The sequence below is a fragment of the Papio anubis genome, chromosome 2, assembly GCF_008728515.1.
Source record: "Papio anubis isolate 15944 chromosome 2, Panubis1.0, whole genome shotgun sequence".
Classification (NCBI taxonomy): Eukaryota; Metazoa; Chordata; class Mammalia; order Primates; family Cercopithecidae; genus Papio; species Papio anubis.
The window spans coordinates 134,883,562-134,909,297 of record NC_044977.1 but is presented as its reverse complement, the minus strand read 5'-3'; the positions used below and the strand labels follow the sequence as shown (position 1 = coordinate 134,909,297).

General features: G+C 34.3%; 1 protein-coding gene across 6 annotated transcripts in view; it reads left to right on the top strand.

Annotated features, from left to right (window-relative positions):
• LEKR1 (leucine, glutamate and lysine rich 1) overlaps window positions 1–25,736 on the top strand; it is a 226,432-nt gene that overhangs the window by 78,546 nt on the left and 122,150 nt on the right. For 5 of the 6 annotated variants that reach the window (XM_031663631.1, XM_031663630.1, XM_031663627.1 and 2 more), the window contains one exon: window positions 21,333–21,508. In XM_031663631.1, coding sequence (XP_031519491.1) covers window positions 21,333–21,508 — 176 coding nt within the window. Of the gene's footprint in view, window positions 1–14,220; window positions 14,341–21,332; window positions 21,509–25,736 lie in introns of all 6 variants that reach the window. The other variant, XM_031663632.1, reaches the window with a different exon arrangement.

Sequence of the window (25,736 nt, the reverse complement as noted above, 5' to 3'; positions counted from 1 at the left end):
AATGTCATTTTTAACCATATCATTTTGATATGAAAGAAGAAATATAGACTAGTATAGCCAAATCAGAGTGAACTAATATGACCACACATCTCAGGGAGTTTAGTTAGATGGCTTGAGAAGCTATTTGTATGTGACATTCATTTGGATAAATATATATTAAAGAAGTGACCTTGGAAAGTGTTTCAGTGTGCATGTTTTTTAAAAGTATAAAGAGAAAAACATTTTATAAAAACAGACTGAGAATTCTTTTCTGAGTGAATGTTAATAGCTGGAATGGGCTTCTATTAAGGAATGTTTAATACATATGTTTAATCTTATAATTTAGCAGTGTACTATATAAGCTTAAATATCAACTATTTCTGCATTTTTTCCATTTATAAACCTGAGATATTTTTACACACATGTAATGAGACTGTCTGGGCTTTTTAAAACAATCTTTTTAGATCTTTAAGTAACACATAGATACATCTTCATTTTAAATAATCTAAATACTATAGGAAAGAAAGCTAAAGTTCCCATGACCAGCCTTCTCAATCCCGATTCTCTCTGTAGAGATCACCCTGCTTTAACATGGATGAAGATCATTTCCATTCTTTTCCTAAGGTTTTAAATACATATGTGTACATATAGAACTATCAGGAAAATATATGGTTTCATGTCATAATTATTGATCTGTACGTTACGGCTTGCATTTTTTTCCCCATTGATAAATCTTGGCATTCTTTCCATGCTAGGACATACAAATCTACTTTATTATATATTTATTTTTTGTATAGTATTCCATAGGACCATAGGTTATTTAACTGTTCCTCTAATACTGACCATTATTGGCATATACTGACCATAAAGACTGTTTCCTTTTTTTCTGTTAATATTTCATAACTTCCAAAATTTAAAATGTACCTATTCTTTTATACCACAATTTGTACTAGAGATACATTTGACACATATAGATTACTCATTGTAGGTGCCCAAATCATTCCTTTAAAAAAATAAGTTTAGATTGATACAAAGTTCCAAAAATAGTACAGATAGTTTTCAGATACACAACTTTCCACAATGTTAGCACTTTGCTTAACTGGGGTACAATTATAAAAACTAAGGAATTAACATTGTTATACTGTTAACTAATCTACAGACTTTATTTTGGTTTTATCATTTTTTCAATAATATATATTTTTTCCAGTCCAGAATTCTATCTGGAATCCCACATTGCAGTTAAAGTTCATATCTTCTTCTTAGACTTCTTTGACCTGCGACAGTTCCTCAGTCTTTCTTTGTCTTTCATGGTCTTGAGGCTTTTGAAGAATACTGGTCATTTATTTTGTAGAATATCCCTCAGTTGGGGTTTGTCTGATGTTTACTAATTATTATAATGAGATTATTCATTTTTGGCAAGAATACTACAAAAATTATGTGCCCTTCTCAGTGCATCATGTCAGGATGTATATCATGATGTCAGTATCTTATTACTGGTGAAGTTAACCTTACTCCCTTGGCCAAACTGGTATTTGCTAGGTTCTTCCACTGTATAGTTATTATTTTTCGCTTTGTAATTAATAAATATCTTATGGTAGATATTTTGAGACTATCCAAATACTCTGTTTCTTCTCAACCTTTGACCTGTTTTTTTCAGTAACTGTCAATAGAATTTGCCTGCAGTGGCTATTACTGTACAGTTTTAATGGTGATTTTCTTATTCCCTCTTTCCTTCTACATTTATTACTTGGAAATTTTCTGTGAGAAAGAGCTGTCTTTTATTACTCATTTTTCATTCAGTTATTTATTTATATCAGTGTGGACTCATTTACTTTAGTTTTGTGGGTTATAATCCAATACTATCATTATTTTATTGCTTGATTGTTCTTGTTTTGGACATTAGTAGCTTGCTTAGGTCAACTTGTGCCCTTTTAACCTGCCTCTGTCCTCTATTGAGTTCTTCTTCGCTTTCTGGCATCACAAAATGTTCTAGGCTTATCTTGAAGTTTTCCTGCCTTAGCACTGGAATCAACAGTTTTCTAAAATGCCCTGATTTCTTTAATTGGAGAATGATATTTAGAAACCAGCATCGGGGGATTGGGTATGTTCATTGTTACTTTGCTTCTGAGCATTCATTGTTTTTGTCATTTGTACCCTTCTCTTGGGTCATAACACTAAGAATATTCATTATTTGTTCCTTAATAAATGAATTTAAGGCTATACATTTTCCTCTTGATACTTGATATAGTTTGACTGTGTGTCCTCTCATCTTGAATTGTAGCTCCCATAATTCCCACATGTTGTGGGAGGGACCCAGTGGGAGATAACTGAATCATGAATCATGGGGACGGTTCCCCCATACTCTTCTTATGGTAGTGAATAAGTCTCATGAGAGCTGATGGTTTTATAAGGGGAAAACCCCTTTCACATGGTTCTTATTCTTTCTGCCAGCCACCATGTAAGACATCCCTTTTCTCTGCCTTCATCTTCCACTATGATTGTGAGGCCTCCACAGCCATGTGGATCTGTGAGTCAATTTTTAAACCTTTCTTTTATAAATTACCCAGTCTTGAGTATGTCTTTATCAGCAGTGTTAGATTAGAAAATGGACTAATTAGAAAAATGGACTAATAAAGTACTTTTATATGTAGTGCTTCCATTATCCTTTATTTCTAAATAGCTTATAATTTCCATTTTTATTTTCTCTTTGGCCCAAAGATTATTAGATGTATGTTTAAATTTTCATGTATACAGATTTTTTTACTGCTCTTTGTTGTTAATTTTTCATATAATTTTATTGTGAGCAATGAATGCAGGTATATGTTGGTTTCTTTTTTTTCTTTTTAAGAGTATCTTAAGATTTCAACTGTGGCTAATTACATGGTCAATTTTTTTGATTATATGATGTATTGAGGAAAAATGATTACTAGATATAAAATCTCAACTATTAAATATGTCCATACATCAAGTTTGTTAATCTGGGTATTTAAATCTTCAGACCGGGTGCGGTGGTTCATGCCTGTAATCCCAGTACTTTGGGAGGCTGAGGAGGGCTGATCATGAGATCAGGAGATGGAGACCATCCTGGCTAACATGGTGAAACTCCATCTCTACTAAAAATACAAAAAAATTAGCTGGGCATGGTGGCATGTACCTGTAGTCCCAGCTACTTGGGAGGCTGAGGCAGGAGAATTGTTTGAACCTGGGAAGTGGAGGCTGCAATGAGCCGAGGTCGCGCCACTGCACTCCAGCCTGGGCGAGGCGACAGAGTGAGAGTCTGTCTCAAACAAACAAACAAAAAAAACAGAAAAAAAACACTTCAATATCTTTACCTATTTTTATGTTATTGTGATCCTTTCCATTTATGTAAGAAAAGTATAAATACATCCCATTATGATTAGTAATTTGTTTTCATTGGATTTTTAACAGATTTTTCTTTATATATTTTGGAGCTATGTTGTTTTTGTTGGTGCATTGGACTTTTTATAAAGATGAAAATTTCTTTGTTCCACTTAATTCTTTTGCTAATTTTTAGCACTAACATATGTATGTTATTTTAAAAAGCATCTGTCTGGACTATACTTTATAAGTCTTTATTTTCTACATTCATTTGTCAAGTTTTTAAAGATGTGAATCCTAAAAACAATGTTTGGTTGACTCCTTTCTTTTAGCTTAATAAGAGAAGTCCTTGCCAAGGTATTAAGTGGGGATGAAAAAAGAGGATTCCTTAAAAATCTATTCTTTTCCCAATTAGGCAGAGGTTTTATTGTTATTACTATTTTAGATTCAGGGGGTACATGTGCAGGCTTGTTACATGGTTATATTGCGTGATGCTAAGCTTTGGGGTATGAATAATTCTGTCACCCAGGTAGTGAGCATAGTACCTAATAGTTTGTTAGCCCATACTGCTCTCCTTCCCTCCGTTCTCTAGCAGTCCCCAGTGGCTGTTGTCCCATGCATATTTAATCTTTAGCTCCCACTTATAGGTGAGAACATGTGGTATTTGATTTTCATTTCCTGTATTAATTTGCTTAGGATAATGGTTCCCATAACAATAGACATTGTGGGAGATAATTGAATCATGGAGGGATTACTAGGGATTGGGTTGAAAAACTAACTGTTGGGTACTGCGGTTAGCACCTGAATAATGGGATCATTCGTACCCCAAACCTCAGCATCACCCATGTTCTATGCTGTCTGTTTACTCTGTTGATAATTTCTTTTGCTGTGCAGAAGCTCTTTAGTTTAATTAGGTCCCATTTGTCAATTTTTGTTTTTGTTTCAGTTGCTTTGAAGAGTTGGCTGTAAATTCTTTGGCAAAGCTGATGTTGAGAAGGCTATTTCCTAGTTTTGTTTTCTTGGATTTTTTTTCTAGAATTTTGACAAACCTGCACCTATATGCCCTGAATCTAAAATAAAAGTTGGGAGAAAAAATGATAATGGACTCCAGCTGCATCCATGTTGGCTGCAAAGGACATGACTTCGTTCTTTCTTATGGCTACATAGTATTCCATAGCGTATGTGTACTACATTTCTTTATCCAGTCCATCGTTCATGAGCACCTAGGTTGATTCCGTGTCTTTGCTATTGTGAATTAGTTCTGTGATGAACATGTCTTTTTGGTAAAACAATTTATTTTCCTTTGGGTATATACCCACTAATGTGGTTGCTGGGTTGAATACTAGTTCTGTTCTAAGTTCTTTGAGAAATCTCCAAACTGCTTTCCACAGTGGCTGAACTAATTTACATTCCCACCAACAGTGTACAAGCATTCCCTTTTCTCTGCAGCCCAGCCCAGCATCTGTTATTTTTTGACTTTTTAATAATAGCCATTCTCACTGGTGTGAGGTGGTATCTTATTGTGGTTTTGATTTCCATTCCTCTAATGATTAGAGATGTTAAGCATTTTTTCATATGTTTGTTGGCTGCTTGTGTGTATGCTTTTGAGAAATATTTGTTTATATCCTTTGTCCACTTTCTGATGGGGTTATTTGTATTTTTCTTGTTGAATTGTTTAAATCCCCTATAGATTCTGGATATTAGATTTGTTGGATGCACAGTTTGTGAATGTTTTTTCCCATTCTCTATGCTGTCTGTTTACTCTGTAGTTTCTTTTGCTGTGCAGAAGCTCTTTAGTTTAATTAGGTCCCATTTGTCAATTTTTGTTTTTGTTACAGTTGCTTTGAAGAGTTAGCTGTAAATTCTTTGGCAAAGCTGATGTTGAGAAGGCTATTTCCTAGTTTTTTTTTTTTCCTAGAATTTTTATAGCTTGAGGTCTTACATTTAAATCTTTAATCCATCTTGAGTTAATTTTTGTATATGGTGAGAGGTAGGGGTCCAGTTTCTTTCTTCTGCATATGGCTAGCCAGTTATCTCAGCACTATTTATTAGTAGGGAGTTCTTTCCCCATTGCTTGTTTTTGTCGACTTTGTCAAAGATCAGATAATTGTAGGTGTGAGGCTTTATTTCTGGGTTGTCTATTCTGTTCCATTGGTCTATGTGTCTGTTTTCATACTAATACTATGCTGTTTTAGTTACTGTAGCCTTATGGTATAGTTTGAAGTCAGATAATGTGATGCCTTTGGCTTTGTTCTTTTTGCTAGAATTGCTTGGGCTATTGGGGCTCTTTTTTTATTTCATGTGAATTTTAGGATATTTTTTCTTTTTCATTTTTTGATGCATTGATATATTTTGTTAAATTGCTTTCCTGAAATGTACCAATTTATACTGAGTATTTTCTCATGAGCCTAGAGTATAATCATTTTAATTTCTTTCAAAAATTTTTTTATTTCACTAGCTTTTGAGATACAAGTGGCTTTGGGCTACATAAATAAATTATATAATAATGAAGTCTGAGATTTTAGTGTACCTATCACCTGAGTAGTGTACATTGTACCCAATATGTAGTGTTTTATCCTGTGCCCCTCTCCCAACCTCCTCCTTCTGAGTCTCCAGTGGTTTTCTGGCCACTGGGGTAATATTCCAGGAAGGAGTGTAACTGCCTCTGCTTAAGGAGTGGGGAGTAGCAGGTGACAGTATGTCTCACCCAGATCCCATGCACCGGGCAAGGCAGGTTTCTCACCTGCAGTGTTCACTTACAGTAGCTAGTTAAATTCCAGGCAACCTATGCTGAGAACTCAAAACTGTCCCAGGCCCTCCCTGTCTGCTGTCAAAGTCCAGGCACCCAGCTCCTGTGCCTGTGGCTACTGCACACTTCCCACTCACGCCTGGGTTCTGGCCAAGGGAGTTCATCCCCACTCGAGGATTGTATTGTGAATTTCAGTTGGTAGCTTCCTTCAACCTGCCACCACTGTTTGAGTTAGTTGGCAGACTTTCACAAGGTCCCCTTTAATACAGAATCAGCCATGGCTTCCCTGGGTCCATACTTTAGACTGGGAATGTGCACAAGGCTCTTCATTGTGCTGCTCTTACTTTTATATGTCCCACCATTCTCTGTATCAGTTCCAGTGCTGTGTAGGGTTAAGGCTACACAGGTTCCCTGGTATTAGTGGATATCCTGGAGGCAGTCTCCCCTACCTCACACTCTGAGAACTTATAGTTTTTCACCTGGCTCATAGTGTAGGCTGCGGCCTGCTGCCTCTTTCAAAGGGCCTGTGATTTCCTTCCATTTTCCTGTTAAGGTCCTGCATTGCTTCTTGGAAAAATGTTCACAGTGTGAATCTCTACTCACTGTTTTGACTTTGCAAGTGGAAGAGGAATTCTAACACTGCTTCCAGTTTGCCATCTTGAAAAATAAAATAAAATAGTTTTTTTTTCTATTTCTGTGAAAAATGACATTGGTAGTTTGATAGGGATAGCACTGAATCTATAAGTTTCTTTTTGCAGTATGACTATTTTAACAATATTGATTTTTTCTATCCATGAGTATGGAATATTTTTTCATTTGTTTGTGTCTTATCTGATTTCTTTCAGCAGTGTATTGTAGTTCTTCTTGTAGAGGTCTTTCACCTCCTTGATTAGATGTATTCCTAGGTATTTCCTTTTTCTGTGGCTGTTGTAAATGGGATTGTGTTCTTAATTTGTCTCTCCACTAGAATATTATTACTGTATAGAAATGCTACTGATTTTTAATTTTTTAAAGGTGCATTTAGGCTTCTAGATCTTCTTTCACACCTGACCTGCTCAAAACATATAATTAACTTTACCTGAAAGAGTTCTGGATGTTGTATCTCTGATCTCAGTGGTACTAGCTATAGCTAGAGAGTGGTAAAAGGGAGGTGGTGAAATGAAAATAAAGAAATTAAGTGAAAGTTGACTTTTGGAATAATGGCATCATATCCCCTGAAATGGCACAAGTGCCTTCCCTTAATTCCCAGAACTTTGTTAGAGATTGGGAGAATGACTGGCAGAGAGGAAATATCCAGAGATTTTATCAAAATAAATATTTGCTCACCTGGTCATTCCAGAATAAATCTTGTCATTTAACAATTTCTGCGCGCACACACAGAAGATTATAGGCAGCATTTCAGTCCTTTGTTTTAAAATTTTTAGGAGAAAATGATAAAATAAATACTCATTTACACAGATTTTAAAATTATCAAGATTTTATTAGGTTTATTTGATCATTTCTTTTCTTTACTGAAGTATTTTAAGGCAAATTCTAGTCTCCTAGTCTATGTGCTATTTTATTTTTATTTACTTCACTGTGATGTGACTTCTTAAAAACATAATCACAATATTATCATTCCAAAATTAGCAACACTTCCTTGGTATTCTTTAATTCCCAGTACATAATTAAATTTTCTCAATTCTTTAAAAATTTTTTTACTGTCATTTTTAAAAATAGTTTAAGTTCTGGGATACATGTGCAGAATGTGCAGATTTGTTATGTAAGTATAACGTGCCATGGTGGTTTGCTGCATCCATCAACCTGTCATCTACGTTAGGTATTTCTCCTAATGCCATCCCTCCCCTAGCCCACCCCCCAACCTCCGCAACAGGCCCTGGTGTGTGATGTTCCCCTCCCTGTGTCCATGTATTCTCATTGTTCAACTCCCACTTATGAGTGAGAACATGAGGTGTTTGGTTTTCTGTTCCTGTGTTAGTTTGCTAAGAATGATGGTTTCCAACTTCATCCATGTCCCTGCAAAGGAAATGAACTCATCCTTTTTTATGGCTACATAGTATTCCATGGTGTATATGTGTCACATTTTCTTTATCCAGCCTATCATTGATGGGCATTTTGGTTGGTTCCAAGTCTTTGCTATTGTGAACAGTGCTGCAAAGCCGCTGTCAGTTTGTTTTAATTGAGTTTTATACAAGGTCCATATGTCATATTTAGTTATTAAATTTCTTGCTTCTCTTTTATCTATAAAGGCCTCTCTTCCTTTTTTCCCTTTGTCATAATTAGCTTGTTGTAGAAACCAGTCCAGTTGTACTGCTAGTACCTCATTTTTTTAAATTACACTTTTATTTTAGGTTTGGGATACATGTACAGGTTTGTTATATAGGTAAACTTGTGTCATGGGGGTTTGTTGTACAGATTACTTCCTCACCCAAGTACTAGGCCTAGTATCCAATAGGTATTTTTTCTTACCTTCTTCTCCCTCCCACCCTCCACTCTCAAGTAGGTCCCAGTGTCTATTGTTCCTCTCTTTGTGTCCATCCATCCTCATCATTTAGCTCCCACTTACAAGTGAGAACATGTGGTATTTTCTTTTCTATTGCTGTATTAGCTTACTAAGGATAATGGCTTCCAATGCCATCCATGTTCCTGCAAAGGACGTGATCTCATTCTTTTTTTATGGCTGTATCGAATCTGTCATTAATGGACATTTAGGTTGATTTTGTGTCTTTGATATTGTGAATAGTGCTGCAATGAACATACGTATGCAAATGTCTTTATGGTAGAATAATTTATATTCCTTTGGGTTTATACCCAGTAATGGGATTGCTGGGTCGAATGGTAGTTCTGTTTTTAGGTCTTTGAGGAATTGCTACACTGCTTTACACAATGGTTGAACTAATTTACACTCCCACTAAGAGTGTATAAGCATTTCCTTCTCTCCATAACCTTACCAGCATCTGTTATTTTTTTGACTTTTTAATTATAGCCATTCTGACTGGTGTGAGATGATATCTCATTGGTTTTTTGATTTGCATTTCTTGTAATGATCAGTGATATTGAGTTTATTTTCATATGCTCGTTGGTCACATGTATGTCTTCCTTTGAGAAGTGTCGGTTCATGTCTTTTGCCCGCTTTTTAACGTTTTTTTATCCTTGTAAATTTAAGTTCCTTATACATGCTGCATATCAGACCTTTGTCAGATGCATAGTTTGTAAATTTTGTCTTCCATTCTGTAGGTTGTCTGTTTACTCTGTTGATAGTTTCTTTTGATGTGTGAAGCTTTTAAGTTTACTTAGATCCAATTTGGCAATTTTTGCTCTTGTTGCAATTGCTTTTGATATCTTTGTCAAGAAATCTTTGCCTGTTCCTATGTCCAGAATGGTATTGCCTAGGTTGTCTTCCAGGGTTTTTATAGTTTTGGGTTTTACATTTAAGTCTTTAATCCATCTTGAGTTAATTTTTGTATATGGTATAAGGAAGGGGTTTAGTTTCAATCTTCTGCATATGGCTAGCCAGTTACCCTAGCACCATTTATTGAATAGGGAGTCTTTTCCCCATTGCTTTTGTCAGCTTTGTCAAAGATCAGATGGTTTAGGTGTTTGTTCTTATTTCCAAGCTCTCTCTTCTGTTTCATTGATCTATGTGTCTGTTTTTGTGCCAGTACCATGCTGTTTTGCTTACTGTAGCCCCGTAGTATAGTTTGAAGTTGAATAGTGTGATGCCTTTGACTTTGTTCTTTTTGCTTAGAATTGCTTTGTCTATTTGGGCTCTTTTTTGGTTCCATGTGAATTTTAAAATAGTTTTTTCCAGTTCTGTGAAGAATATCATTGTTAATCAGACAGGAATATTATTGAATCTCTAAATTGCTTTGGGCAGTATGGACATTTTAATGATACTGATTCTTCCTATCCATGAGCATGGGATGTTTTTCCATTTGTTCCTGTCAGCTCTGCTTTCTTTGAGCAGTGTTTTATAATTCTCATTGTAGAGATTTTTTACCTCCCTGGTTAACTGTTTTCTGAGATATTCTGTTTGTTTTGTGGTAATTGTGAATGAGATTGCATTCCTGATTTGGCTCTTGCCTTGGCTGTTGTTGTTGTATAAGAATATTAGTGATATTTGTATGTTGATTTTGTACCCTGAAACTTTGCCGAAGTTGTTTATCAGCTGAAGGAGCTTTTGGGCTGAGACTATGGGGTTTTCCAGATATAGAATCATGTCATCTGCAAACAGGGATAGTTTGACTTCCTCTCTTCCTATTTGGATGTATTTAATTTCTTTCTCTTGCCTGATTACTCTGGCCAGAACTTTCAATAATATGTTGAATAAGAGTAATGAGAGAGGGCATCCTTGTCTTGTTCTTGTTTTCAAGAGGAATGCTTCCAGCCTTTGCCTATTTAGTGTGATGTTGGTTGTGGGAGTACCTCATTCTTGATTATGAACAGACAACAAAGGATCATCAGCCTTCTGAGCAGAGCCTCAAACATGAAAGCCAAAAAGCAAAACAAAGAGTCTCAAAGAGAAACAGAAGCAATGCAGTAAACTGAAGAAATCTTCAAAAACACAGTAGAATTGATATCCTCAAAGAAATACAAATTGTATTCATGGGACAAGAAAAGGGGCAATTAAAAAAGACCTTTTGGAGAATAAGAAGAATTTTTGGTAGTTAGAATATGATAGCAGAAGTTAAAACTTTGATAGGATGGAAGATAATGAAAGAATACAAAGTTAAAAGTGGTAAAATGGTAGAGAAAGGATAAGAAAGTTAAGAGATCTGTTCAGGAAATTCCACCTCTGAAATAATAGAAAGATGTTCCAGACAGAAACAGAAATTTGATTGGAAAGCATCATTCTCCCTAGGGTAAATTTCTGAAAACCAAAGAAATCAGTTTCTAAAGGAAGTACTCACCAAGTGCTCAGCACAGAGAATGACAAAAGATTAACGTGATGATACATTGTGATCAAATTGAAGAATCCCAAGTGAAAAGTAAAAAATTTTATTTCAGAAAAAGCTTCTGAAGCAGGGAGAAGGTGGGGGGGCCCACCATACATCACACAAAGAAATAGAATTGAGAATGTCATTGGATTTCTCAGCAGCATCACTGGAAATTAGGAAACTATGGAATGGTATCCTAATTTTCTGGTGAATATTTTTTCAAATATATGATTTTCTATTCAGTCAAACTGTTCTGTGTGAGATAAAATAACGTATTCAGACATCCAGAGTCGCAAATTTACTTCCAATGCATAGGAAATTTCTGGACGATTTGCTCCAAGGAGTAAACCAAGAGGAAGAAAACTTCAGAACCAGGGTATAGGAGAATTGACATGAAAGAGAGATGAGGACAGTTCCTGAAGTGATGGAGAAGGGAAGTCTTATGATGACAGTTGTGTAGTCAAACCAGAGCATAAACCAGACTACAGCAGGGGAATGGAAAGCTCCAGGAAGGCTACCTCCTGGAAAAGAAATGATTTGGAAAGATTATCTGTTGTGTCTGAAGGTGTCGGGAGAAGAATTACCTCTCCATCAAAGATGGAAGAAGAATAAAATGATGGTACCCAGAAAACTACGAAAGAAGAAAAGGAGACAATTTTTAATTCCAGAGACAACAGAAAGTTGTACAAGAAAGAAATATAATCATGGCATTATATGTGGCTCACAAGTGAATAACAATATAACTACTAAATATAATTTAATAAAAAGTACTGATTTAACTATATTGGGAGGATTAAGAGAAGAGCATGTAGATATGCGTAGGAGGGTCAATTCTTATTAACTACCTACCTCAACATTTATTTTGCCTTGTAAGTAGCAGAATATATCTGGGCGCTAATCTTTAAAGGACGACACTTTCCAGCTGCATGTACAGCTAAGTATGGCCATATATCTAAGTTCAGTAGAAGTATTCAGTGGTACTTTAAGGAGATTGACTTAAAAGGGATGGAGTAGGCCATTATTCTCCTCTACCTAGCCTGGAATGGGAATGTAATGATTGAAGCTTTCACCACCATCATGGACTATGACAATAAAGTACAGATACCAAAGATGGTAGACTAGAGAGTTGGAAGGATATGAGGCCCTAATAACACTATAAAGCTGTGATATTAGCACTGAACTGATTACCAATGCATTTGCTTTATGTGAGATTATATATATATATTTATGCCATTATATTCAGGTGTCAATTATATGTAGCACAACTAGATCTTAACTGATATGTATCACTAAATACACTAAATAATATATAAAATTAAATATTAGGAAATATCAGTGTAAACATGTTAGTAATATGAGTGATACAGTAATATGGAGATCAATGCTAGGAGAAACGGAAAAAAACATTAAACGTGGTTGCCTTTGGCGGTGGGAATTAGAGTAGAGGCACATGATTACTATTTTTTTTTATAACTCTTTTAGTCATTGTTACAGTTTGGATGTGGTTTGTCTTCGCCAAAACTCACGATGAAATTTGGGCCTCAATACAGCGTCATTGGGTGGTATGGCTTTGGCTTCGTCGGAGGTGTTTGGGTCATAGGGGCAGATTCTTCATGAATAGATTAATCCCCTCCCTTGTGAGTGAATGGAGTTTTTGCTCTGGCAAGAATGGATTAGTTCCCAAGTTAGCAGGTTGTTAAAATACAGGGGAAGAGGTGCATGGCCACCAGCTTTCAGCCCATTGTCCTTATTCTTTGGCTTGCAAATTAAGAGTCCCTCCAATTCACTTGACTTTCCTTTTGTCAGAGTTGTAGATCTCCAGAGATGTCCCCAGATGCTCCACATTAAAGATACATCCTTTCATTGCTTTTTCCCCCCAGCAATTATTAAGTGTTTACTAGAGAACTAATTCACATTGTCATGGCTGGAAATATTCTCTGATGCTCAATTCCCCTAATCTATAGATTGAGTTGGTTTAAGGTCTCCTTTGTATTACGAGCATTGTTGTTCCTACTGATAGTGACCTCGTTCTTGATTCAGGCAGACAGCTACTATGCTGCCATAAAAACCAATTAGGTGGGAGCTTATTCCTCTGCTGGATTGTGCGGTAACTGGTCTCACCCAAGACTTTCATGTGGGAAGAAGCACCTTCTCTTTATCAGGAAATTTCTAGCATTTCTTGTTATTCACAGCTGAATGTAATGCCTCAGTTCATTTTCAATTGATAATATGTGATAAAAAATGTGTTTTCTTGGCAACCAGTATTTCTGTACATTTATCTTAGAAATAGATTAATAACTGTTTGTAGCAACTACATGCTAACACATCTTACTGTCTTTTTAATTAATTAAGCTAAACATCCCATTGCCATGATGTATTAGATCAAGTTTGTAACGTTACCATATTATTCTTTGGACATTGTGAGTTAGTGTTACCATGTGGATAAAATGTCAGGCATCTTTTTCCTCATGTAAATTTTACTTTTCATGCTTATATACTTACAGTTTTAATTTTGAACCTAAGTTTTCATTCATTCATTATACCAAAAGTTAACTCATATTCTTCCGAATGACTTCTTACCAAAAGCCACACACAAAAAAAAGAATTTGGCTTCCTTGATTTTTTTTCTCTCTTGCTCCCTTTCTCACCATGTGATCTCTTTGCACATGCCCCCTTCCACTTTCTGCCATAAGTGGAAGAAACATGAGGCCCTCACTGGATGCAGCTATCCAATCTTGAATTTTTCAGTCAACAGAATCATGAGCAAAGTAAACCTTTCTTTCTTTATAAATTACCCAGCCTCAGGTATTCTTTTATAGCAACACAGAATGGACTAAGACAGTAATATTTGACATTTTAAATTTGAACCTGTATTACTTTAAGTGAAAATTAAATTAATATTTTAGTTATGTTGTGATTAATATTTATGTTCATTGTAAACAGTTGAACAATACAAAAGAATATAGAGGAAAGTTCTGCCTGTCTTCAATATTCTTTACTTTTCCCCCCTGCCCATAAATTCCACTCTCCTCCCCAGGGTTTAGTTCCCAAGATTTGGTCTCTCTATATTTTTTCTGTACATTCATATAGCATATATAAGAGACATAGTTTCTTCTTCTACTCCTTTTTATTAAAAGTAAGTATATTTAAATGGTAACTTAAAAATAGTACATCCATAGGAGAGAATACTTAAGGGATGTTTGTTTATATTTTTAGAATTTACAATGTAGGCATGCAGTTAAAAAATCAACAAAATGAATTTCAGAAAGTAGAGAAACAACTGAGTCATTTGCAAGATGAGTTAAAAATTAAATATAGACAATCATACATCTTCAGGTAAGATTAAAGAACTGAAAATTATAAAGATTGAAAAGATATGCTTAATACTAACTTTGTAAATAGCCAAACATATTTTAGTAATATGGTTTCTTTTCTTTTTTTTTTTTTTGAGATGGAGTCTTGCTCTGTCGCCCAGGCTGGAGTGCAGTGGCTTGACCTCTCACTGCAAGCTCCACCTCCCGGATTCACACCATTCTCCTGCCTCAGCCTCCCAAGTAGCTGGGACTACAGGTGCCTGCCACCACACCCGGCTAATTTTTTGTACTTTTAATAGAGACGGGGTTTCATCATGTTGGCCAGGATGGTCTCGATCTCCTGACCTTGTGATCCACCTGCCTCAGCCTCCCAAAGTGCTGGGATTACAGGTGTGAGCCACCGCGCCCGGCCAGTAATATGGTTTCTATATCTGGTGTGATTGAAAAAAGTGAAACAGCATTACGTTTTCTTTTTTCTTTTTTAAACCATTATCTCAATGAATAGTGTTGCTAATTAAATTTAAATTAGACATATACCTTGTTCTATTAGTGCCTTGTTATTGTTCTTATTTTGTGGGTGTCATTTAGAATGAAAGCACAGTAACTAATTCCCCTCTTCACCAATATTTCTTGGTGTAGTTGATCCTCTGAGTGATAGTCCAGTGACAAGAAAAGTAGTAGAATAGGAAAACTTCCTAAATAATATTAACATAGTCCTTAAATTCAGAAATCTCTAGTGTAAAGCATGTCAATTCTGCTTTTATATAATCTTTGGAGGGTTTATAATACCTAACGATAAAATCCAGCATTCTAAAGAAACTAGGAAGTACATTTTCTTTCCTAAAAATTGAATTGAATATTTTGAGAATGTTTATGAGAAAGAATAATTCCTTTTTGAATTGAATAACTTTTAGCTCTTAGAAAAGGGAAAGCAATGAGTTAATTCAACCCAGCAAATGACACAGGTTCTGGATGACTAAAAAAGTATGCTGGGTGAATGTTTTGAATGATAAGTTTTTGCTTTTTATCTAATAATTATTACCAGGAATTTTCTGAAAAAAATTCTGTGGGCCAATAATTTTTAATTCATTATCTGATAATAACCTATTGAACATCTACCTTTTATAAATGCTTTGCACATAACTGATGCTCAATACATAATTTTTGAATGAATCCATGAATGAAATCCACTCACAAAACAAGTGACCATTTTTATCATCAGAAATCCCCTTGATCCTTTCCTAGAAATCTGGTGTTGAACCAACAGGGTAATGCCATTCAGGTGACCTCAACTTTTGTATTTTAATCAGGACTATCAGTATTCACTTTTGGCTTCTGTAATAGCTTTGACCCACATCTGCTGTAGAAGGCTCATCTGATTTATCCACTAGAGCCTTCATGGATGGTAAGATTGACCTTTAAAGGCTGGATTGGGACTAGATCAAATAATTATTGCTGCTTCAGGATATTATGGGACGGATACACTTGATCTTAATTATTTTCATTTTTGCATGTTATCTTCAGTATTTTAAATTTTTGAAGAAACGTAGACATATAAATAGAGTGTTATTTTTATTCTGTATTCTAATTTTGTCATCATTTTGAGTTATACTTTTAACAGCTTATTTTGTTCACATGTTTTCATAGATCTGTGATTTTTGCTCATTTTTAGCTAAAAGATCACAAATTAGGAGTCTGGGATCTGACTTATATAAAAATAGTATATACTAAAAACAATTTTGGAAGTAACTAGTCAACTAGACACTTAGTACAAATTACAGTTTGTAATAGATGAATAGAAATAATTATTGTTTTTATATTCTCACTGGTAGACATAATGCATTCCATAGAAAAAGGCATACTGTTAAAAATAAAATCAAACCAAATTTCTAGAGTTCATTGACTTTTGTTGCATTAGTGAAAGCTGATTTTAAGCTAGATTATTGATTATTTTAAAAATATTAGGCCATAAAACTTAGTGATTGCTCTGGATAAAGAAAAGGAGCTTATAATCTTCTCTCTTGAAGAGGTAAAGGATTCATGGGCCAAAACATGGGATGAAAAGAAAAAGAGGTAAGGGCAAGAAACATGAGCTTTCTACTCAGATATAATCATCTTTATTTATGGAGCCTAAAAGGAACTTTCAGTAGATCAGTGAACTATGTTTCGGGGTCCATTGCTGTTTTTAAATTCTTCTCTCATTTGTTTAATTACAATTGGGCTTAATCACTTGCCTTCAGCAAAGTATTCTTTCATGTTCTGTGTTTTCCGTGACATCACTTCCAGCCTGTGTCTTGCAAGGGCTCAGCATATTAGTTGGCACATTGGTTGGCTCAGCACATCTGTTACTCAGAATAAAGTGTTTTTTGAAAATGCAAATTAATTGTAGAAGGCCTATAAAGTAGCTATTAAAAACCTGAATGAAATATAGATATACTTCACCTCACAAAGTTGTGTTTAGGTTCAATATTCCAAATCAGACCATATTTGAAATATTCTATCAGTATTTACTTTTAGAGGATTATTTTGAATCTTTTTAAAATTATTTGAAATAAAGAGTATTTATCCTTTAATTTTTCTTATTTGTAAAGCTAGACCTTGTCATCTCTAGAATTTTCAATGTCAACTCCAAAAATTTCTCTTGCAGCTCTTTCACTTTCACTTCACTTCTTCAGTCTAATTAAGGATGCTAGTATTTTTTCTTATTTTCCCAACCATATTTTGGCTTTACTTTGTTTTCTATCCTTGATCCCAAGTTTATTACCCCATACCTTTTTAAAAACATACTCATTGAGATACAATTTGCACACCACAAAATTCACCTATCATAAGGAGGCAATTTATTTTTAATAAACCTACAGAGTGGTGCCACCAAATATTAGCTATTAGATTGGCAACCATATCCAGTATTAGAACACTTGACTCATTCCAAAAAAGACCCTCCAGACCCTCATGCCATCTTCAATCAATCTCTGTGCTCACCTCCAGCTCACCAGGCAACTAACCTTTCTCTTTCTATAGATTTACACTTTTCTGGACATTTCAGATATATAGAATCATACAATATGTGGTCTTTACATCTGGCTTTTACTAATTATGTTTTTGAGGTTCATTCATGTTGTGACACTTATCCATACTTTTGTTCCTTTTTATTGCTGAATAGTATTCCACTGTATGGATATACCACATTTTATTTATCCATTTACCAGTTGATGGATATTTGGATTGTTTCCACTTGTTGGTGCTTATGAATAATGCTGCTGTAAACATTCATATACAAGTCTTTGTGTGGATATGTTTTCAGTTCTTTGGAGTAGATACCTAAGTGTGGAATCACTAGGTCATATGATTAATCTATATTTAATTTTTTCTTTTTTTTGAGTCGGGGTCTTGCTTTGTCACCCAGGCTGGAGTGCAGTGGCACAATCTTGGCTCGCTGCAACCTCCGCCTCCCTGGTTCATGCCATTCTCCTGCTTCAGCCTCCTGAGTAGCTGGGACTACAGGTGCCTGCCACCAAGCCCAGCTAATTTTTTGTATTTTTAGTAGAGATGGGGTTTCACTGTGTTAGCCAGGATGGTCTCAATCTCCTGACCTCGTGATCTGCCTACCTCGGCCTCCCAAAAGTGCTGGGATTACAGGCATGAGCCACCGTGCCCAGTAAATCGATATTTAATTTTTTTAACTGCCAACCTGTTTTCCAAAGAGGCTGCACATTTTACATTCCCACACCATGAATGAGGATTCTGGTTTCTCCATGTTTTTGTCAACACTTACTATTGTCTGTCTGTTTTGTTGTAGTCATTCTAGTGGGTGTAAAATAGTATCTCATTGTGGCTTTGATTTGTGTTTCCCAAATTACTAATGATATTGAGTATCTTTTCATTTGCTTGTTAATCATTTGTATATCTTATTAGTGAAACATCTACTCAAATATTTTGCGAATTTTTAATGGGTTTATTTTCTTATGTGATTGTAAGAGTTCTTTCTGTATTCTGGATATAAGTCCTTTATATGAAATATGATTTGCAAATATTTTCTCCCAGTGGCTTATCTGTTTATTTTCTTAATAATGTTTTTTGAAAAGCAAAAGTTATTTTTGATGAAATATAATTTATCTGTTTTATAGATTGTGCTTTTGCTGATGTATGTAAGAACTCTGTCTAAGCCTGTCACAAGGATTTTCTCCTGTATTTTCTTCTAAGAGTTTTATAGTTTTAGCTCTTCTTTAGATCTATGATCTATTTCAGCTAACTTTTGTGTATGATATGAGGTAAGGATCTAAATTCATCCTATTTCTTATGGATATTCAATTGTTCCAGCACTGTTTGTTAGAGGCCATTTTTTTTTTCCTTATTGAATTGCCTTGGCATCTTTGCCTAAAATAAATTCACCATAAATGTAAGGGATTATTTTTGGATTTTCTATTCTATTCCATTAATCTATGTCTTATGTCAGTGCCACACTCTCTTAAATACTAGGTTTTTAATAAATTTTAAAATCAAGAAATATAATTCTTCTAACTTCCTTTTTTGTTTTCAAAATTGTTTTTGCTATTCTGGGCCCTCCATAATGAATTTTAGGATCAGCTGGTAAATTTCTGTGAAGTAGCCTGCTGGGACTTTGATAGGTATAGTATTGAATCTATAGATCAATTTGGGGAGAATTTCTACCTTAAAATTTTTGTATCTTTCGATTCATGAATGTGGTATGTTTTTCCATGGAGATCTTTAGCCCTCTCAAAAATATTTTGTTTTCTTTAACTTCTTTTATTACAATTTATTTCTAAGTGTTTTATCTTTTTATGTTATTATGAATGGGACTGTTAATTTTATCTTGGGGATTGGTCATTGTTAATATACAGAAATAAAATTAATTTTTGCGTATGTATTGTGTATCCAGTGACCTTGATGAATTTGTTTATTAATTCTAGTATTTGTGTGTGTGTGTGTGTGTGTGTGTGTGTCTTTAGGATTTTCTACATAGAGGAGTTTACCAACACTCCAAGTCCTTTTACCTCTATTCATTTAGTTGTATTTACCCTTAAATCCTTTGGCCTTCATGCCTACTTCCAGGTTGTTAAACACTAAATCCTTAGTGAGGAATCCTCAATATTCTGCTTAGGCTCCTTGGTGCTATTCATCTCTTAGCAGCCGTTTTTCTTGCCTCTTATTTCACAGAGAAGGTTAAGGTTACCAATAGAGGCAAATTTATTGTGAACCAGATGATGCTTAAGTTTCAGAGTCTCTCACTTAGGACTTCCTTCCAAGGTTCTGAGAAGGCTTCTGGTGAAAGCAAGATGATTGAGTTGTAATTTGGTTAAAAATTCTCTTTCTACTCAGGTTTTTCCTCTCGCTCACTTTTTAAAAAATTAATTATTTTTTGTGATTCTTCTGTTGTAAGTATACCATTGGAGTAGTCACAGGCATTTGGAGGATCTGAGTAAGGGAAAGTTGACGTAGGAGTACACCATTATAATTGCCGTTTGGAAAGATACTTTAGAATGCTTTAATGAAACAAGCAAGAAATTACATTAATTTGGATATATATAGATTTTTAAAATTAAATAAAAGCATTTATAAGCAAATTAAGCAATAGAAATTATTGTGGCCTAAAGAAGCAAGCTGTAACAACTTCTTTGATTACATCAAAGCAAATTTATTAATAGAAAGATAATTTTTTAAAGTTCTTGGGTTATTTGATAATCTAATGTAAGGGAGTTAATTATTCAGATACATTGGAGAAAGATTTAAGTTTACACTGATTTTACAGATATGACTAACATCATTGAATGTAACATGCAAATCATAATACACTACTTCAGGCAGACCATCTAAGATAAATTGACCCATGAGTTTCATTATTTCAAAGACAATTTAATCGCTTTCCAAGAAAACTTGAAATGACAAAATCTTATGTATGAGAAAAGTTTAATAAGAATTTCCCCAAATTTGACAATGCTAAGAATTTATGTGGCATTACTGATCATCAAATTACTAATTACTAATTACCAAAGGCCTCCCAGATACAGTGGACTCTATTCAGCCCGTTTCTGCAGACTTAAACACTGATCACTACATTTTTCTTAAAATATTCATATCCCCTGGCTTTTCTGACATTATTCTTTTGGCTTATCTTCTGACTCACTGATGAGTTCCCCCTAGTCTCCTCTGAGGGATTCTTTTTAGTTTCAGTCGCTTAAATGTTTGTGTTGTCCAATGTGTTATCCCTAGCACTTCTTATTTTTCCATTTCTCCAACTGAGGAGGAATTTATTTTATTTACTCTTTCGTTCAATATTTGTTGAAAACATATTATGCAGTAGGCACTGTGCTAGATGCTAGAGAGACTGTGATGAGCAAGATAGATATAACCTCTGCCTTATACTCAGGGATACAAATATTGACATACTCTCATGGCTTCAGTCATCACCTTTTTGCTGCTCTCAAATCTGTGTCTGTATTTTATTTGATTATTAAGATAATTAAAACCAGAATAAAATCACTGAGATGATAAAAATGTGATTACTTTGAGCTGTCAGATTTTATGAAGCAAATGCACTGGATCAGTCACTTTGAATTGTTTTACTTATTATTACCCCAGATTTTTCACTGCCTATATAACCATGGTATGCGGGACAAATGCTGTATAAGACGTTAAGATTCTCATTTAGGATCTAAGACTAAATTGCTCTGACCTAATTTTCTCCACTAAATGCTTACTGTTGAATATAAAAGGATTAATAGAATAAATGTGTATGAAGGTAGTTAGCTGTCTTTCTTTGTAGTTAAAATAATGGCAAAATGGAAATGAGTTAGAGTGACCATACACTTCAGTTTACCTGAGATATTCCTAGTTTATTTGTTGTTTCAGCATAATATGAATACCACCTTCTGCTTTCAAAATTGTCTCCAATTAGACAGTAGATTATATGGTCACTCTAAAACTATTTTTGGAGAAGTTTATTATGCTTACTATTTTTTAAAATCCTATTTTTCTTTTTTTTTTAATTTTCAGTCAAAGATTGTCAGAGTACAAATATTTCTGGAATAAGACTCTTTCATTACTTACTTTTACTAAAAGGGAGCTCACCAGTATTAAAAATGAAGTGTATGATAATTACCAAAACTGGACTTCATTGAAAGGAGAAATTTTTCTACAAATTAAATCTATAAGTGAAACAGCCTTGACAGGTTTGTTACATATATTTAGAATATAATTGTCCCTTTTTGGTAAATGGTACATCATAAGTAATAAAATAATGGTATTTCATTTTATTTGATGGGAATTAGGATTAACTTTGTTATCACTTGGTAGAGTAGATGACCATTAAGATCTATTTCAACTCTGAAATTTAATTATTATAGGTTTATCTAAGATAAGCTGTGATACATCTATCTTGAACTATGGCCAGAAGTCTGTTCATTACTGTTAAAACTACTAATTTATGTTTTTAAAACTCCTCTTCTCTTAATGAGTGAGTAGCTCATACTAGGTCAGCCTTCTTATAGATAGCAACTATAAATTCTAGAAAAATAGCTACCTAAAGATAGTAAAGAGTGACCCAAACCAAACACATAATGGAGGGAGTATCAAAAATTAAAAGAAGACATACTAAGTGAAAGATGCCCATTTGAAAAGGCTACATACTATATTATTCCAACTATGAAGTTCTGGAAAAGATAAAACTATGGAATAGTTAAACAATCAGTGGTTGCCACGAGTTCCAGGCAGAGGATAAATGAGAAGAGAAAAGAAGATTTTTAGGGCAGTGAAACTAATCTGTATAATACTACAGTAGTGGAGACATGTCATTATACATTTGTCAAAGTTCATAGAATGTACAACACAAAGAATGAACCCTAATGTAAACTATAAATTTTGGGTAGTAATAATAATGTTGATTCATCAATTGTAACAAGTACTACTCTCCTGAAGGGTGTCCATTGTTAGGGAGGATTTGCGTGTGTGGAGAGAGGGGGATATGGGAATTCTCCATACTTTCTGCTCAAATTTCCTGTGAACCTAAAACTGCTCTAAAAAATAGCCCATTAAAGGTTTTTTTTGTTTGTTTTTTGTTTTTTGTTTTTAATGTTGAAAGAAATGCATGGCAGTGAGTGAATTTTTTCTTTTTAAGGATATCGGACTGAGAGCAGGACACAGTTTGCTCCATGCAAAGAAGCTAAAAATCTGATAGAAAATTGTAGACTAGAGGATAGAGATCAAGGCAACCTCACTCTCTGAGAAGTAAAGGGATATCCCAGAGAAGTGAAAGCCAGAGAAACAGAGCTCAAATTTTGCATATAAACTCTTAGCAAATCTCAGGCTTATCCCTGAAATAATGTTCTCAAGGAAGATGCTAAATAGTCCATCTGAAACTAAAGTAATTGATATTTTAGCTGTCACCTACCATACGGGAAACAGATTTAACACTTGAAGTTTAGCTAGATTAACTCCTTGTTAAAACAATACAAGAAAAAATAAATACTCTTTGCAAGAACATAAGAATCCAGAGTCTCTGTAACATAACACCCACAATGTTTAGTATACAATCCAAAATTACTCATAACCAAAAGAATAGAGACTGGTTGACTCAGATGATATAATTAGCTGGCCAGGATTTCAAATTAGCTATCATAACAGTGCTCAAGGATATAAAGGAAAATATGCTAGTAAGGAATAAAAAGAAAATCTGAGTAAGCAACTATTAAAAAGTGAGAAATTCAAGAATTGAAAAATATGGTGTCTGAAATAAAATTTCACTGGATGGACTTTTATAGCATATTGCATTTACAGAAAAAAGAATCAGTGAATTTTAAAATAAATCAATAGAAATTATTCAATTTAAAGAGAGAGATAAACATTGAAAAAAACTGAATGGAGCCCCAGCATCCTCGGGAAAGAATAAAATGCACCATAAGTGACAAATATGAGTAAATATAAAAGACTCCTTTTCTTTTAAATTTTTTAAAACTCACATGCTTATTTAAAGCAAGCATTATTATTTTGTAGGGCTTATAAAGTGTGTCAATGTAACATGACAATTAGAGTCTAAAGGTTGGAGAGGTGGATAAATGGATTCATTTGGTTACACTATATTTGTATTTTATGTGACATGGTAGAATATTTAAACCAATAAATTAAGTAGTATAGTATAATTTCTAGAGCAACTACTAAAAAATTAAATACAGAAACATGTAGCTAAAAAGCTAATACATAATTTAAAAGATAACTCTTTAAAAAGTATTCAAACAATCCAAAAGATGGCATTTTAAACATCATCTAAGATTTATGCAGTAATCAAATCAGTATAGTGCTGGCATATGGATCAACGAAGATGAATGGAACAAGATAGCCTGATAAATGACCCTACTTATATAATCAATTGACTTTTGACAAAGACACCAAAACAATCCAATGAGAAAAAGAAAGTCTTTCAACAAATTGTGCTAGAACAACTGAATACCCATGTAGAAAAATATACCTCAACTTCTGCCTCACACCATACATGAGAATTAATTTAGGATAAATCATAACCTAAATGCAAAGGATAAAATTATAAAACTACTAGAAGAAACGTAACAAAATATCTTCATGACTTGATGGTAAATGAAGATTTTATGGATAGGACATAGAAGTAAGAACTATAAAAAAATGAAAATTGGTGAATTAGATTTTATCATCATTAAAACATCTGTTCATCAGAAGCTATCAGTACGAAAATGAATAGTTAAATCACAGAGAAAATATTTACAAAATGTGTGACAAAGAACTGTTGTCCAAGTTACGTAAAGAATGCCTACAAGTCAATAATAAAAGTATTCAATCAAAAATGACCAAAAGATCTGAACAGACACTTTACACAGGAAGATACATAAATGGCTAATAAAGACACAAAAATGTTCTCAACATTATTAGCTCGTCTGATTGGCTAAAATGAAACGGTCTGATGGCAGCAGATGTTACTAAGTAGAGTACTGGAATCCTTGTACAAATTTGTGAGAATGTAAAATGCTACAGCCACTTAGAGAAAAGATCTGACAGTTTCCCATTAAGCTAAATATACATTTATCCAAAGACCCTGAAATTCCACCCTTTGGTATTTACCCAAGAAACGTGAAAACATATGTCCACAAGATACTTATATGAGAATATTCAGCAACTTTATTCAAGCTTAATTCAAAATATCCTAAAACTGCAAAAAGCTCAGGAGTACATCAGTAGTAGAATGGGTTCTCTAAAAGAAAACAGTTGGATATATTCAGTGGAATATGTAATGAACTGCAGATAATGTAGTAGCATGGATAATCCTCAAAAATATTATGCTACTTGAAAGTAGCCTTACACAAATAATACATATTGTATTATTTCATTTATACAATGTTCTAGAAACAGGCAAAACTAATCTACAGAGGGGAAGAAACAGAACAACAGAACAGTGGTTGCCATAGAGGATAGGATTGACTGGAAAAGCACAAAGGCACTTTCTTTGATGATAGTAATTCTTTATGTTTTGATAGGGGTTTGCATTACACAGGTCGATGCATTTCCCAAAACTCATCTATTGGTGCATTTGAGATTTGTACATTTCTGTAGGTAAATTTACTCGAAAAGAAATATATCCAAATGTTGAACTCTATCTCTATGATGAAATGTTTAGGAGAGAAGTATATTTATGTCTGCAACTTACCTTGATATTCATAGGATGGATTGATGGATGTATAAAGTGTTTGATAGATATATAATTACATGATAAAGCAAATATAGTAAAATATTAATTGTAGAATCTAAGTAGTGTGTATATTTGTGTCCAGTATACAATTATTTTAACTTCTCTATATGTTTTAAAACTTTCATAGTTAAATGTTGGGAAAAAATCATGTTAAACCGTAAAACTTTAATTTCACTTACCAACAATTTTGTTATATAATATGTGCCTTCAGAAATACATTTTATATGACAATATGCTTTTAAATATGAAATTTAACTTTAATAATTAAATGTAGGCAAATAGAGGAATATTGTAACAAACATGTAAAAAGTATGTCTATATTAAGCCGAGTGTGGTTCATGCCTAGCACTATGGGAAACTGAGGTAAGTCAATAGCTTGAGCTCAAGAGTTTGAGACCAGCCTGGGCAACATGGCAAAGCCCTGTCTCTACTAAAAATACAAAAATTAGCTGGGTGTGGTGGTGCACACCTGTGACCCCAGCTACTTGTGAGGCTGAGGCATGAGAATTGCTTGAACCTGGGAAGTGGAGGTTGCAGTGAACATGTCACTGCACTCCAGCCTGGGTGACAGAGTGAGACTAGCTCAAAAAAAAAAAAAACAAAGGGGATATCTACATTATTAAATGGAGCAGGCCAGGCGTGGCTCACGCCTGTAATCCCAGCACTTTGGGAGGCTGAGACGGGCGGAT